Genomic DNA, 15,943 nt, shown 5'->3' on the forward strand with positions numbered 1-15,943 from the left:
TGAAGCCGCATCCTTTGCCAATGTGAAAAGCTGGTATAACGAATTCCATCAGGGTCACCGTTCACTCAGTGATGAAAGTCGTCCAAATCAGTTGTTGTGCCAGAAAACATTAACCCTGGGCAAGAACTAGTAAAGGAAGATCGTCATGTGACTTAATGTGAGATTGAGGCATCCTTGGGGATTGGTATGACCAGCATCAATAAGATATTGCATGAACATTTAGCTGTGAAAAAAATTTGTTTGGGTTGCATAATTTGACAAAAGCTCAAAAAGATGCTTGTGTCAATTGGTGCAAAGAAAAGCTCAAGAAATACAATTGCGGTGCATCAAAAGAGCTGTGTATAGCATCTACACAGGTGACGAATTTTGGATCCATGCGAATGAGCCCAAAACAAAACAGCCATCCACTGTATGGGTCTTCCAAGACGAGCCAAATCCAACAAAAAAGATTCATGCATGAAACACATTGAAGCAAATAATTGCCTGCTTCTTCGGAATAACTGGGCATGTGGCAACCATACCGTTAGAGCAACATAGAACCGTGAATTCTGAATGGTACCAAGCATTGGTTTTCCAGAAGTGCCTGCTGAAATACAGAAAAAGAAGTGGCAACAAAGTATCATTCTTCATCATGACAATGCCAGCTCTCAGAGATCGGCTGAAACAATTACCTATTTCACTGGCCATCAGGTCACATTGATGGGTCATCCTACATACAGCCCTGATTTAGCAACAAATGACTCCTTTTTATACCCGTTTATCAAGAAAAAATGGTGTGGCCAATGTTTTTCAGCATCTGAAGAAGCAGTTGATGCATTCAAAAACCATGTTTTGAATGTACCTCAATTGGAGTGGACAACGTGTTACGAATATTGGTTCAAGCTCATGCAAAAAAGTATTGATTATCATGGAGAATACTTTGAAAAACAATAAAGGCATTTCAACGATAAATTGCTGTTTTTCATTATTAGGCTTAAAATATAAATAGCAACCCTCGTACCATACGAAAGGTATTTAAAATAGAAAATTAATTTAAATTATGTACAAAGCTGAGACATCTTTGATTAGAGAAGCTACACACAAAACACAATAAAAAATTAGAGAGATTAAAAAATGGCTTATGTTTGAGCCAATATATCAGCATTATGCATTTCCTACTAGATTTCCCAAAGTTCATTTTTATTGCATCAGTTTAATATTAAAATTTAAGCCTTCCAATGGATACTGCTGGACCATAAGAAATAATCAGATGTAGAACTAGTTTTACATGTATAAATATTAATTTCTTTTAAACATCAACAGTAATTTTATTGCACATCATCACCACAAATTGTCTGAAAAATTTTATCAGGAATTTACGTAGAAATGGAGATATTAAAAAATTGAAATATACTAAGACTTATCAGGTGAAAAAAATGTTTCTTAAACATGTTCTTGAGTCTAATGATGGCTTTATTTTAGAAAGTATAAGAATTATAGACCTTTAAAAAAATTGAATAATTTAACTGCCAAATATAAAAATTCTTAATACCTACTTCCATAGTCTTAGTAAATGTATTTAAGAATGTAAGTCACAAGTCACGAAAAACAATATCTTAGAGCTGCTGAAAAGAGCTGATTCTTATATGCCAAGATACATTAATATGTAGTGACCAATTCTTCTTGGTTAATGATGGTTGAAGAAATCTGTGAAAACTTGAGCTTAGTTCAATATGATATATTTCTCAGGGAGCTACATATTGAAAGACTCATTGTTATTAGGATATCAGAAGTGAAAGAAATACTCCATACTTTAATGTACATTCATTATAGCTTTAAATGACACTTGCAACTTGATATTTTTAGAACCTCACTATCTTATTCCATCCCCAAACTGCAATTTATAAGGTTGAAAAGGGAGACTGCAAGAGAACTAATAAGCAGGTGAAATAAACAGAAATAATTAAAACCACTTTGAAGAAAACTAGGAGCATGATTGAGAAAATTTAATTATATAAATGCATAATTTTAACAGAGCAACTAACTGATTAAAATTTTTTTAAATACAGTGATTTTTCTTTGGAATTATACCAACAAAATGAGGCAAATTATGTTTATTGGGCAACATTTTAGTGCAGTTTAGCAACAGCAAAACTTATTCCACCTATTTCATCAAAGAAACATTCGAGAAAATTCTTGAACACACTGATATAGATTGCATCAAAGTGAATTCACTTCGACAATTTCCTTTTCTCTTGCATTTTGGCAGCTTTTTTCTTCATTATCTGAATGCGCTTGTCAGCATGAGCAATCATTGATAATGACACTTTGCTGTTACTATTGCCACTGCTGCTATTTCCACTACTGCCAGATGAACTGCCACTACTGGATGTCAATGACGAAGAACTTGATCCTGAAGATTTGGATGAAGGATTCTGATCCACACTCTTGCTTGAAGATCCTTGATGGAAATACACACATGAATACATATTTAATGATTTTTCTCAAAAAAATAGCAGAACAAAGAATTTTCCTCCTGACAATATTGAAGCAAACACTAAAGCTACTGCATTGTTTGAGCTATAAATGTCCTAAAGAGCTATAAAGGAGTTTAAGCCCACAGTCAGAATATATTAATGGATTCAGCCCTGATTTTGCGGAATGATTCCATATTATAGAAAGAGGTAGTTAATTCTTGGTACCTCACCATATTTTTCTTTATGGTACCAATGGTTTAGATAGTTAACTGTGATCATCACCTTAATGTTCTAATTATTATGAATTAATTTTTGGTTTTTGTAATATTGATAGCCAGACATCCATTTTGGGCATAAAATATTTTTCAGGCCCTGGGCCCGAGCTAAACATCTCCACATATATTTTGCATAGAGATGAAAAAAATATATGCTCTGCCAGGTGCAAAAGTGAACCCAGCAGAGGAAAACACATACTTGAAGACATAAAAAGTAAGAAAAAAAAGGAAACAGTACAATAATTTGCTAAACTTGAGCTTGAGTATCATCAGGCCCGTAAAACATGCATAAGGTGCTGGTAGATATAGAAATCTGGTGCTGTCTGCTGTCAACCACAAAGAGAAGAGGAAATGGCCTTTGTGGTGGGGGCAACTTACCCTACTCTCCCTACCCCAACCTTGCCAGAATACAAGCCGGCAGGAATTGGTTATCTAATGTTTCTCTTTGAAGTGCATTGTGTTCATTGCAACTAGGTGTTGTGATAGATAGTTTGCCATAGTCTTGCTATTTATATCTCATACCTGAGAATCTTCACTTCTTACTTTTGTCAAGCTGACTCTTCATTTGATTGTGGGATTAAAAAAGTATTGGGTCTTGAAGACCCATGATGCAGGGATGCAAGACAAAAGAAGGTAGTTATTAATTTTCTGATCAGAGTTGAGAGGCAAAGAAACATATCATTTGAAAATTCTTTGATGCACTAATCTCATTACACATATGACATGTTATTATTTATATTTCATTCTGTTAGTTAAACATGTATCTGTTAATGCTGTCTTCTGATTTAAGGAAAACAGTTTTCAAAGGTCAAATCAGTCCATTTCACAATCTCCATACTTAAATGTAAGCAGTTCCCTTATCATTCTAATTACTCAATGAATTCATCAATTGTACATTAAAATTAAGGAGTATTTATCATCTATCAATGACATTCAAAGGTTCCTTAAGCCAACTGTCTTTGAACTTTGGTTGGGATGTTTGGAAATAAAATTCTACAATTACAAGTGTAGTAGTGATATCATATCATAATATGCAGTGTAGTTTCAGTGAATTTTCAATGATAATTTCTGACATTGAGATATTTTCAATTTATCATTACTTCTATATTTCATCTTTTCTCGGTTGCAAGGGAGGAAAATAATGGGCATCCTGGATGGAATGAAGGGAGGGAGAGTTCGTGGAATCGAAAGTGTTTTTTGAAAGATAAGGTGTCAGGTTGTGTCTTGTTATGTTTAGAGGCTTAGAAATGTAATGTGTGTTGGTTTGTTTCCATCCAAAACCTACCTTTCAAAGTACTAGACTACCTTTCAAATACACAATATGCTGTGTTAGTTATTTGGAACCACATGTTGCAAGGATAAATTTATCTAGTGGCACAAAGGAATAATAAGCAACCTAACTAGAAGACAACATATAGTAATTGTAATCCACCTTTGTAGTCATTCTCCATGTTAAGTAATAGCAAAAAGTGTGATTACATAAAGGCTATGTGATGTATTATACATACACTTGCAACTTAATTTTGTATCTCCTCTGAGCAACACTTATTATCATGTGTCCATCCTTCCAAATATTAGTGCTTTATCATGTGAGTGCAGTGGGCTCATTGTGGTAATTGTATAAAATAGTTCTACCCTATCACATTGAAAACTTACTAGACAATAAATGTAAACAGTGTGGAATGTCACAAGTTTTTCATTTCAATTTATTGCCTACTAAATGCAACACCCATTTTACAGCTCTAAACATCTAATCACCAATTATTGAATCAAGGATTTGGTTGATACATTAAATTTAAAGTATTCCCATATATAATTACCAAATTTTAAACCTAATAGAATTTACTAATTTGAAGTTAATGCTTTCTTCCAAGGAAAATTATGTTGAGTTCAAACACTTGGCACTGAATCCCCTTCTGGTGCTAACCTAAACTACTTGGGCAAGAGCCATAAAAAGTATATAAGCTTGCCAACTAGCTGCATTACCAGTCCTAAACAAGATTCTGTGATTAAATCATTTGAAAACCATAGTCACAGCCAATTCATGACACTTGCTCATTAAAACATGCTTTATAAATTAAAACATTAAAAATTATATTGGCAAAGAATTATCCTATGGTTTCTATCACTTCCAATGTATTATGAAAATTAATTTATTCATCTCTCTATGCCAAGTCGTGATGTTTTCTACAATGATAAAAAAATATTTCTCATGGAATCCAAGTTTCTATTGTAGAATCATTTAATGTTACAGAAACATATATAGTAAATACCAATTTCAACTTCTTTAAATTAAGTGAAATACATTTTTTTCACACTAATTATTTTTTCATTACATATACCTCTCATGATAAAGAATTCTCACATCTGACTTTCCTTAAAATTAAGGCACTTCATAAATCTTCAAATGAGTAGCTATTTCTCCTAAAAGCAAAACCACATTCTCTATGAAATGATACTAGAGGTATATCCAGAGATCACTGAGGTATGTTTTTCCAAAATGCTATCTACCAAATAATGATGCAATATTCTTATTAACATTACTTCTTAAATTATTCCACTGTATATGACTCAGTTATTATTATTAATGTTTTCATGCTTTGTATCCTGTTAAATTTTTGTAGCCTTAAGAATGTTTTTAGCCACTGTCAAATATGAAAATTTAATCATGAACTATTTGGAATACAAGAAATAAAATACAGAAAAGTGTGACCACTTTAGTTGGAAACTAAATCATTCAATCTAAGAAAATTATTTCATTGCTCTACAAGCAAATATTCAATTATTAAACAAAATCAATTTCCATCAATTGATGGCCACACCACCACTGCTTTTCCAAAACCCACATTATGTGACACTGTACCACAACAGACCCTTACTGTCTCCCTCCATTCCATACAACATGACTATTTTTGTCTCCTTCTACCTCAATTGCCTAACATTCTTCCCTGAATCAAATCCTTCAACATTACATCATTAATCAAATCATCCTCGTCTTCAGGGAAGAGTGCTATGTATCCCTTTTTGGTCACCTTTTGTCTGTTCTCCAGGTCAGGTGCCATGTGATTGGTTGAAGTGGGATCCATATGCCTTCCACATTTTTTTTTTCCTTGATTGCTGAATTCAATTCAAAACAGATTTCAAGGCATTCCTGAGTGAATAACTGGAATCCCAATGGTATATCCTCTTCTATAATCTAATGTCAATGAATTTTTTTACTAGGTGATCCAAATAACCTAGGGTGCGGGGAAGTATTTTGGTTTCGCAAAACCAGATGAAATGGTCACTGCTGATTCATGGTTTGGCAGTAGCTTTCTTCTTATTTTTCGGGTTGCCCAAACTGCAAGTGCCACTTATGCTCCTCCAACCTCATCTCAAAAGGTGCATCCTGTTTTCCCATCAAGATGAAATTGAAGGAACTTCTAGGAAAAATTAGAAGAAAAAAGCTACTGCTGAAAACTGCATCAGCAGTGACCATTCCACCTGGTTTTATTAAACCAAAATACTTACGCGCTCCCTAAGCTATTGGGATCGCCTGGTGAAACAATTTAGTTAATCTAATTAGAGAAGAGAAATTTCAATTTCGATTCTGGGTAATTGTTCAGCACATGGCATCCACCTTTCCACACTGGCCAATCATGTCGCACCTGATCTGGAGGAGACCAGATATACAGTGGCCAAATAAGGATAAATGACACCATTGCCATGAGGACAATGCAAAAGTCGAGCATAGAAATGTTGGCCAGAATTTAGACTCTCACCTGATGGAAGACCCCAGCCAGATCACCCAGAATTCATGTTTCTTGCCTCCTTTGTACTTCTCCCTTTTGAAGTTATTTGAATGACACTTGCTCCACCCTTAACATACCTAGCCCCTCTTTGATTGCTGTCCCTCACATTCATTTTACTTTTTTCATTCTTCTCCATTTCCACATTTCTACATCAACACAATACCCAATAAGCAAATACAAGGGCATTGTGGGGGAGTTGGGGGACCAGCCTTTTATGCATATATGCCAACTATGCCTATCCTCCTTTAATGCTTGGATTATTAATTTATAGTATCTTGGAGTAATCATAAACAGTATCAATATTATTAAACAACCAAGTTCCATGCTGTACAAAAATACAATCTACATACAAGTCAATACTAACCTTTTCTTTATATCTTTACCCAAGCTTCTTGCCATTAGCTCGCTACTCTTTGTAAAAGCTTTTTGCCTAATCTGATTCATCCTCTCCTTATATTACAAATACTTAAACAATCTACACCCACAACACTCCTGACATAGATGAACTGTTCCACATACTCTAGTTTATGCCCCTCAAATTAAATTGTTATCCCAGCCTTCTTAGTTTTATAAATTCTCATAATCTTTAAGGCCAATATTAATATTTAACAGATTCTGATTGAAATTTAGTGCAATTTCAAAAGTTGGCAATAATACTTTTGTCTAGCAGATATAAGGTACCAGCTTATACTGCAGAAATAAATGGTGTGCAAAATAACAAACTTATATAATATTGAATCAATATCACTAAATGACCTACCCATTATTTATTGACATGTAAAACTGAAGTAAAAAATAATGTTACCACTGAGGAAGATGAAAACACATTACATATAGTATAGTCAAGTCAAAGGCCTCTTTTCACTGGCTCTGCTTATTTTTAATGAATTTTCCGTCTGCATCTACTCTTTCTCCACATATACACATCACAATATAAAAATATAAGGCATATTTACCTTTTGAGGAAGAACTGCTAGATGAACTTTTACTAGACGATGATGAAAATGAAGACTTGGTATTACTACTGCTTGATCCAGATTTAATAGGAGACTGTTGAATAGGTGCATTACTTAATGGACTTTGAGACTTCAACTCAGATTTCTTACTTGTGATGCAAGAAATTGGTTTTCCACCACCCACCTGTGATAAAATATAAGAATTCAAAGTCATAATTAGAGACAAAAAATTGAGCCAAAATCAAATTTCACATTATTCAGCATGTGCAGACATGTGTGCACTATTTTTATTTATCCACCACCAAGTTTGCCAACCGATTCATCAACAGTGTCTCATTAACTTTTGTTGACATCAAACCAGATTCTCAAGGAAGTCAATTTAACTTTGGTCATTTTGAGTACCTAGTTGTAATTATGATTGATAATGCTCTACTTAAGAAAAGGATCTGTGAAACTGGAATCTTTAGAACCTCAGAGCCTCCTATCTGATGGAACTTTATAAAATACATAATATATAAACTCGATTTCTCAATGTATTCCAAATACTATCTTGGAATATGACTAAAACTGATATCCAGTGAATGCAATTCCGTCAATAGTACTGAAATGTTATTTGAAATGGCTGTTAATAATAAATCATGCTTGAATTACGCATTTGGTACACTGATGTCTAATCATATACCATTACTTTTATAAGTCCCAATTCAACAATAATATAGATGCAATTGTCTTTTGCAGTGATGGCCCGTGCATCATACTTTATAAATTGCTGAACAGGGAGCAGGCAACATGATTAATATACATACAATCTGAGATTGCATCAATAAACAAAAAAATACCAAATCCAAAAAATACAAAAGCTAATTTTCCTGAAAAAAAAATAATTTATTAAATCAAGTATATTACTCAAAAAACAATGCTAAACAAACCTCAAATTTATTTAATGAGAGATACCACCAGTAACATGTTTCACCATGCTGATGTCTTTTGATACTGAGGATTTTGAAATCTCTATTGTTACAACATGTTAATAACACATAATTTTAGCAACTATTAATAATTTATAATGCATACATTTTTAAATATGAATTTGAAGGCTTGAGCTAAACGTACAAACTTCAAACTATGAATCAGTTATAATAAAAAGTACATATTTTTTAATTAGGATTTCACCTATTTTAATGAAAAATGATAGTCTTCTTAAGGTTTCTTTTAGGACCCAAGCATGAGTCTCGAGTACCCATGTGTCACAGGTCTACAAGCCACTGTTCACAAAAAGAGTACCATTATAATTTTACTGCTATTCAAACAGTGAAAAAAGTAATTGCTTTGCAATGTATCAACGACTTCTGCAATAAAAAAGTTTGACTAAACTCATTGTACTAGGCATTGCCAGCAGACCTTTTTGCCATCCATAAAGGCCTCTGGGGATGAGAAAAGGATATGCAATGAAAGATACCTACTCTTAATGTACAGCATTACCCAAAATAGTTTCATAATTTAAACAATAATTAAATCAGTAACCTCTATAAAAAAGGTAGTCAGTGGGTTGCATATCATCTTGACATTACGTTAATACTTGTATTAAGCAAACGCCCCTTAATTATTTTAAATTGCATATATTGCACAAAAAACAAACACCATAAAAACTAACCATCAATTTTGCCTTACTGATGGTAAGGGATGGGACATCACAGGTGCATTTGCCACTATGGTAATTGTCATACAGACAAGAAAAGCAGATTAAAATAATTCACCAAGAGCATCCAATGAATCATTATCTAATAAAAGTACAATCTGTTCATCTCTTTAAATTTTGGTCAATAGCAAAAAGTATCAAAACATACATATCCAATCATAATACATTCATGAATCAAGATTACTGCTAATGATGATGTATAGGTAAATGATTAGGAACTTTGTTGTTTCCTAGAGCTGATTCCCTAAGTCTCTTTCTGAAGATGAGTATGATGTTACAAATTGTGCGATTAAATACTTAACATGATGATAAAATTAATGACACATGAGGGCTGGCAATATTGGTGTGCAATTAAGCATGATTGTTTTCAGCTGATACATGAGCATGACATTAACAGATTAAAACAACTGGTCTCATAAAGCTTTGTTTCTGTCATCCCAGGTTTCCAGTAACAGCATCAAATGCATTTTAAAGGAAGAGGGTGACACAGCAATTATAATGGCAACATAAAAAACTCTTATGATCTTTCAGGATTTCAAAGATATCCTAAAATCAATTTTTAATGCCAATAATACAATATGTAAATTTATGATTTTAATATCACATTATTTTTGTTCTACAGTAATTGTAAAAAACCTGACATTTGATTAATTAAAATAGCAACAAAATCTCTTATACAGATCAACCTTGCTGTTACTATCTTTTTAATGTTGGTGGCTGGTTTCAGTCAAGCTAATTTAGCTATTTCTTAGCATAAATATTACATCTCATTAACTGTCGCATTTAATTTTATATAATCCTTGATAAGATTGGCATAATGTAACCCTTGCATCCCCGGGTATGGTTGGTCAAATTTCAACATGACCCTGGCAACTGCTGGATTTCAAATAATCTCCCTATATTTTCCCATAGTTAAGTTTTCAATTTTGAGCTTGTCTACCCTGAAATTCACCCTTTAGGCCAAATATCATTCATTTGAATTAAAAAATGTTAAATATTAACTATCAGCTATTTTCTTATTCAAATGAAAGAATATTAGGACTTGATGGGGTCATGAAAAATAGACTATGAGCTACCTTTATATGTTCTACCAACTTGTTCATTTGATGAGGTAAATATTACCTGAACATTTAATTATTTCAATCAAAAGTATTATGAAAAACCTAGAATACAACTGAGGGTCTTTTTTATTTTATTTTGCATTAAACAAAAAAATCACATGGAAATCTGTCCAACAGCATGCTGTCTGTTTCCTAGGAAAGCTTTTTATACAGTTCCCACACTTGTGGCTTAAAAGGATGGTGATGAAATATCTGATGTGGCAATGGAATTAACAGTATGTTGTATGGGAGATAAACTTTAATTAATGGGAAGTAATAATATAAACATGGAGACAATAAAGTACCATCTAAGAAGTGGTAGGTTACAAGGATCAATGGATTAGAAACTAGAGAATGGGGTTTTTCTCCATGAATAGTAGGATAAGAAATTAAGGGCTGAGCAAAACTTGATGACACTTCTATTCATGGAGCATGACACCATGGAGGGTGAAGTTTGAAAGGAAGAGAATGCCTGAGGGAACCGAGAGGAGAATGGAGATGGTAAAATGAACTGAAAGGAAAACAAATGAGGAAGTAGTAGGTATAGTGAGGTAGGAGAGGGATTTGTTGGGAGAAATCCTAAGGAGGTAGGAAAAATGGATGAAGGGTGTATTGACTGGCACTGGGATGTTGAAGACTGTAATAGATGGGAGAATACTAGGCAAACGAGGAAAGGGCAGGAATAGGATAGGGATGTTGGACCAGATGAAGGGAGGAAGGAAGTGCACAGGGATGAAGAGGGACTTGATGTAGAGTAGGTTTGTTGGATTTATTTCATTACACTTCAATATGTTATGCAAATTCCATAAAGTTACGCCTGAGACAACAAATGTTATTCATTGGGTAGTTGTGTCCATCCAAAATCTACCTTAACCAATAAATTACTTAATAATTGCATATTCTATGATGTTGTGAAGGAATTATTCTTAGTTATTAAAAATTAAATTACATTTTCTGTTTATAATAAATGTAAACCACTTTGAACAATTAATTCTTATCAATTAAGAAGATTAACAGCATTTTTTTTAGGTTGACAATGAAGGAGAGTGATTTCAGGTACTATAGTGCACGCAGTGCTGCCTTAGCTCCCCCAATATTTTAGCCAAAAACTCTTCCACCAAAAAATAAATTAAGTGCAAGTTTTGTGATGCCAAAAATATCATAGATTGGCACAGTAACAAGTTATTTACACAAGTTGAGCAGCAGGGATCACAAATAGAGTGGGGGGATATTTATTCTAATATTCACTACATTAGATCGTTCTAGTCAACAGAACATCACCACTAACATCAAGGAAGAAGTATTTTAATTCTTAAAAAGTTTTCCACGTGAATAATTTTTATGTCGTTTCATTGCAAGATTCTGATTTCAGGGAAACTTTTAGCACTATACCTCTTTCATTTGTTTGAATTTTAGTAGAGCTAAAATAAATTTTAGCTGTAAATAATAGATAAAAATAATAAAACAAAGAGCATACTCTAACTGGTGGTGTTTTTGAAGCTGTTGACTGCTGGTGAGACTGAGGTTTAGCACATGCAGAACAAGTCCAGACCCTCCTTGGATCTGATGCATGGGCCTCTTGTATAGTTGGTCGGTGGCATTCTTGGTGGTATAGGGAATGGCATTCTACACATTCCACAAGCCTATTTCGAACACCAACATCCATGCCCCTATTATAAATATGGAAATATATAACAAATATTATTATGCATTTGCAGAGGAAATGAAAATGCCTAGGATCCGCATTTGTAATTTCACATCATATTTAACTTTGCCTGCTCCTGAACAAAAATCACATTACTCATTTTAAAAATATTTCTTTTCTGCCATTTAAAAATGTAAGATTAGCAATGAAGAAATATGAAAGTATTCCCATAGAAAATGAAATACAAAAACACTTTTAAGAAGATTAAAAATACTGCATTGATTGGTGATAAGGCCATGCACTGTAAAAGACCTGTGATCAATAATTTGATGAAATAATTTCCAATGCGGAATGATTTGTCTCGTTCATAGGTTTTACTGTTGACAACTACTTTCTCTCTTCATTTTTCCTCATTTTGTCCCACAAAATTCAAATATAAACCTGTCCTAATACCAAATTTAATACTCATATGCACCTATTTTTGGCAAAATGAGGCAGTAATGAACATGGAAAATGGTAACTGATTGAAAAATTAACCCTAACAAAATGATTTAAAAGTGCAATATTGTCTGCCTTTCATATCATGTAAAAAAGTATTTAAAAACAATAGTATTCAATTCAAGTGGAAAAAAAATCTGAAATGCAGAAGAGAGAAGATGAAAACTAGGGGTGGGCAAAATATATGCACATATATGCCAATGTTTTCCATTGGATATAAAAAAACTATTCGTATCCAGTAACTGGTATTAGCCTCTCTGATATCTTGTATATAATGATATTAAAGTCCATTACCATTCATATAAAACTGCCTTTAATACATTTTTAATCAATGTGCAAAAACAATTAACCATTTGTTTTTCTAATTAAGTCAATTGTGAAGAAAGATGAAACACATCCAAATTCAATTGATGGTTTCCGGCGTAACTTTATGGAATCGATTCATATTAGAAATATGAAAAATAGTAACTTCGTAACCTGCAGATAACATTGAACATCGAGACCCGGGTCGTCTCGTAATAAAAATTTTTCAGTGCAATCACAAAGTTACTATTTTTCACTTCCAAAACCCAAATTAAAATAAACTACAAAATATACCATAACAGTAACTTTAATAGAGGCATCCACTATGTTGATAACTGTGGTCATTCACTTTGCTTTCGCATTTAATAATGATATTTCTTTTCCAAAGAAACTGGGATCTTATTAGTTTATTTTGTAGCCAGAAATATTTACGCTGGCCACCAGGCTTTTTATTTGGACTGAATTCCTGCTCGACCAAACAGTTTATTTACGCATTTTTATGTAATATAAGTACTAAACTTAATTTCATACCTGCACACAACACACATTAGATCTTCTTCAAGTATTTCAAGAGCAAGATCATCTGTAGCATCTGAATCCGAACCATCACTCCCATGCCTAGTACCAATGACTCTTGAGCTGCTCACTGTGTCTCCAGAGCCTCCAACGTCTTCAACTTTGGAGTGTGGCAAAGCTGGAGCACCAGATGAGCTTGGAAGACCTACGTGAAGGGGAGGCTGCTGAATGTTGGTCCCCGTCTTGGATGAACTAGATTTAGACGAGAGCTCTCCACCTCCGCTTTTGCATGACTCAAATCTCTCTTCACCAGCCTACAAAAAATTGCACTTTCCCATAATTTTACAAAAATTATCACACATAGGAATAACGAGTACTTATTACAGGCAGAACATTTTATAATGATTCATTAATCCCACTAGCGACAGCAAATAAAATTAAGCATATTTTTCATGTCCCTAGCGAAAAAGTTCGAAATAATATCCTTTGGATGAAAAGATTTCGCCCCGCTATCGCTAGAGAACATGAAAATTCCGGCATAGAATGCATTTTTGGAGTAATTGAGTGAGAATTGTGATTTGGGAGAAAATACATGCATGCCTACGTATATTTCACGAACTGCTGATGAAAGGAAATTATAAAGAGAAGCATATGAGCATGAAAAGAGACATAAAATATATAACGAGTCGAGTAAGCTCACCCTTTTCGTTGCAGGTGGCAGTCGACGACTTCCACCATACTTCTGCTTTGTCACTTCCTCTAGTAATAATCGTAACTGCTCAGCAGAATCTTTCGATTTCGAATGAAGTAGCTTGAGTGCCAGACTAAACTGAGGATCTAATTCATAAGTAGCCATTTGATAATCAATTGCAAACCTTCAACAACTGGAACAACAGAGAGCAACAACTTTCCCTTGCACCGGCAGTATGAACACAGAAATTGAAAAACCCAGAGTCAAATGACTGGTGATATGCGTGTTCACAACGGCGGGGTATTTAGATTGAGATTTCCGGTGAGACTAGGCAGATACCTGTGTTAATTGATAGGATTAAGGAGAAGTGTATGGTTTAGTTAGAAATTTCTTAGTTTATGCTCCGAAAATTGTTACCCTTGAGAAATGCAACATTTATTAATAAAGTCATCGACTAATAAACATTCATCAAAATCTCAGTTATCTCCTCTTGTGGCATTTCTTTTCTATAATGCCTGTAAATTAACACTCTTTGAAATATAAAAAGTATATATCAACATGTCCTCCGTGGCGTTCATGGGTCTACTTATTACATAACAACACCTCAGTCTAAGCGTCTTTGCTGTAATTTTCAAGTTTTTATCAAGAAGAGGCTTTATTCTAATTTCTTATCAGAAATTATTACTGGGAAAATATATTTACTGAGATTGGAGTACAAAAGTGGTTTAAAGCGGAAAGTAATGTTTCGTACCCATCCAGAGGAAGGAAGTAAATTATTATGCTAAACAAATCGTAAGGTAACGTTTCGTATTCATCCAGTGGAAGAAAGTAAATTATTATGCAAAACAATTCGGAAGATGAAGCTAACACAAAAAATGTTAAGCACTAGTAGTTACTAGGAAAGGCAACCGACAGCAGAGATCATTTGCGCCAAAAGGGATGAGTGGGTAATCTGGTATGGGTGGAATGTTTGAGGGAATCAAGGATGGGTTGAACCGAACTACCTTCTATCTTTGAAACCTAGCAGATGTCGTTCCTAACCCATCGGTTATCTACGACTTGTTTCAATCTTGTCTGCTTTCAGGTATTTTTATTGTTTGTGTGATTTGCAGGTTTATCATAGTAAAGATATTTTAGAGTGTGGGAGTGTGAGTAGGCTGAAGGACTATTTTTGGCCTTGAGAAACCCAACGTCAGTATTCACCTACTCTTAACGAAAAGCACTTAGGGGTCCACAATGAAAAATTCCATCCGATGGACGACGTACTCACTCGAACAAGGTTCTTCATTCATCCGCCCCGCAATTTTGACCCCATGCTTTTCTAACCTAACTTCATAAGTCTTAAGACTCACAGGAGGAAGATTCAAAGTAGGGATTCATTTTGGATAGTTATTAGGATTCTACGGGGCAAATTATGCTCTTGATCGTAATCTTAGAGCTCCAGGAATGGCGGAGAAGAAATAATATAACCTTCTAAAATACAGGTGTCAACGGATGAAAAGTTGAGTTCTAAATTATAAACTTTTGGATCAAAATTCAGTGTCGAGAGGAAAGGCATTGGCTCAGTGCTTTTGAGTGGCATTTTTTCCCTAAATTATTATTCATCTCAGTAAAAATTAATCGCATGAAAAATATTATAACAATATCCCATTGTTACTGGCCACTTTTAGAACATAAGCACAATTGATGTAATATCGAGGGCAGCCCAGAAGTACTTGAGATTCCCGAAGCCCCGGGGGGTTTACCAAGTTTGAAATAACACAACTACTATCATCGCACTTTAAGGCCGCAAGAAGCAGTGAAAATAAAGGTGTTAACAAAACAATTCCTTCTCATTTATAGCTTTCCGAAACTACCGCTATGTGTTTACCAAATGCTTATCCCCGGTGGCAGTGCAGACGCATCCGCCGGCGTCGAAGTAGTGGACTATACAAGCCACAATAGGGATTATTCATTCCATATCATCCAGAGTCGTTTCATAGGAATAAATAAATAAACGACGAAATATGACAC

General features: G+C 34.1%; 1 protein-coding gene across 1 annotated transcript; it reads right to left on the minus strand.

Moving 5' to 3' along the window:
• Nucleotides 1-1,972: 1,972 nt before the first annotated feature.
• Nucleotides 1,973-14,146, minus strand: LOC139693414 (integrator complex subunit 12-like). Its single transcript, XM_071591548.1, has 5 exons — nucleotides 13,940-14,146; nucleotides 13,255-13,553; nucleotides 11,755-11,947; nucleotides 7,479-7,662; nucleotides 1,973-2,440 (listed from the first exon to the last, which is right to left on the minus strand). Exons 1-5 carry the CDS (start codon nucleotides 14,093-14,095, stop codon nucleotides 2,211-2,213), a joined length of 1,062 nt encoding a protein of 353 aa, XP_071447649.1. The 5' UTR covers nucleotides 14,096-14,146; the 3' UTR covers nucleotides 1,973-2,210.
• Nucleotides 14,147-15,943: the final 1,797 nt, after the last annotated feature.

The sequence above is a fragment of the Hetaerina americana genome, unplaced genomic scaffold (genome assembly GCF_022747635.1).
Source record: "Hetaerina americana unplaced genomic scaffold, ioHetAmer1.1.p SCAF_49, whole genome shotgun sequence".
Lineage (NCBI taxonomy): Eukaryota > Metazoa > Arthropoda > Insecta > Odonata > Calopterygidae > Hetaerina > Hetaerina americana.

Excerpts from the sequence above, each read along its gene's own strand:
- LOC139693414 (XM_071591548.1), bottom strand. The coding sequence starts at position 14,095 with ATGGCTACTTATGAATTAGATCCTCAGTTTAGTCTGGCACTCAAGCTA. Across the intron at positions 13,554-13,939 it reads TGCCACCTGCAACGAAAAGG|GCTGGTGAAGAGAGATTTGA; the intron begins GTGAGCTTACTC and ends AATTTTTTGTAG. Across the intron at positions 11,948-13,254 it reads CTAATGTGTGTTGTGTGCAG|GGGCATGGATGTTGGTGTTC; the intron begins GTATGAAATTAA and ends TATTTATAATAG.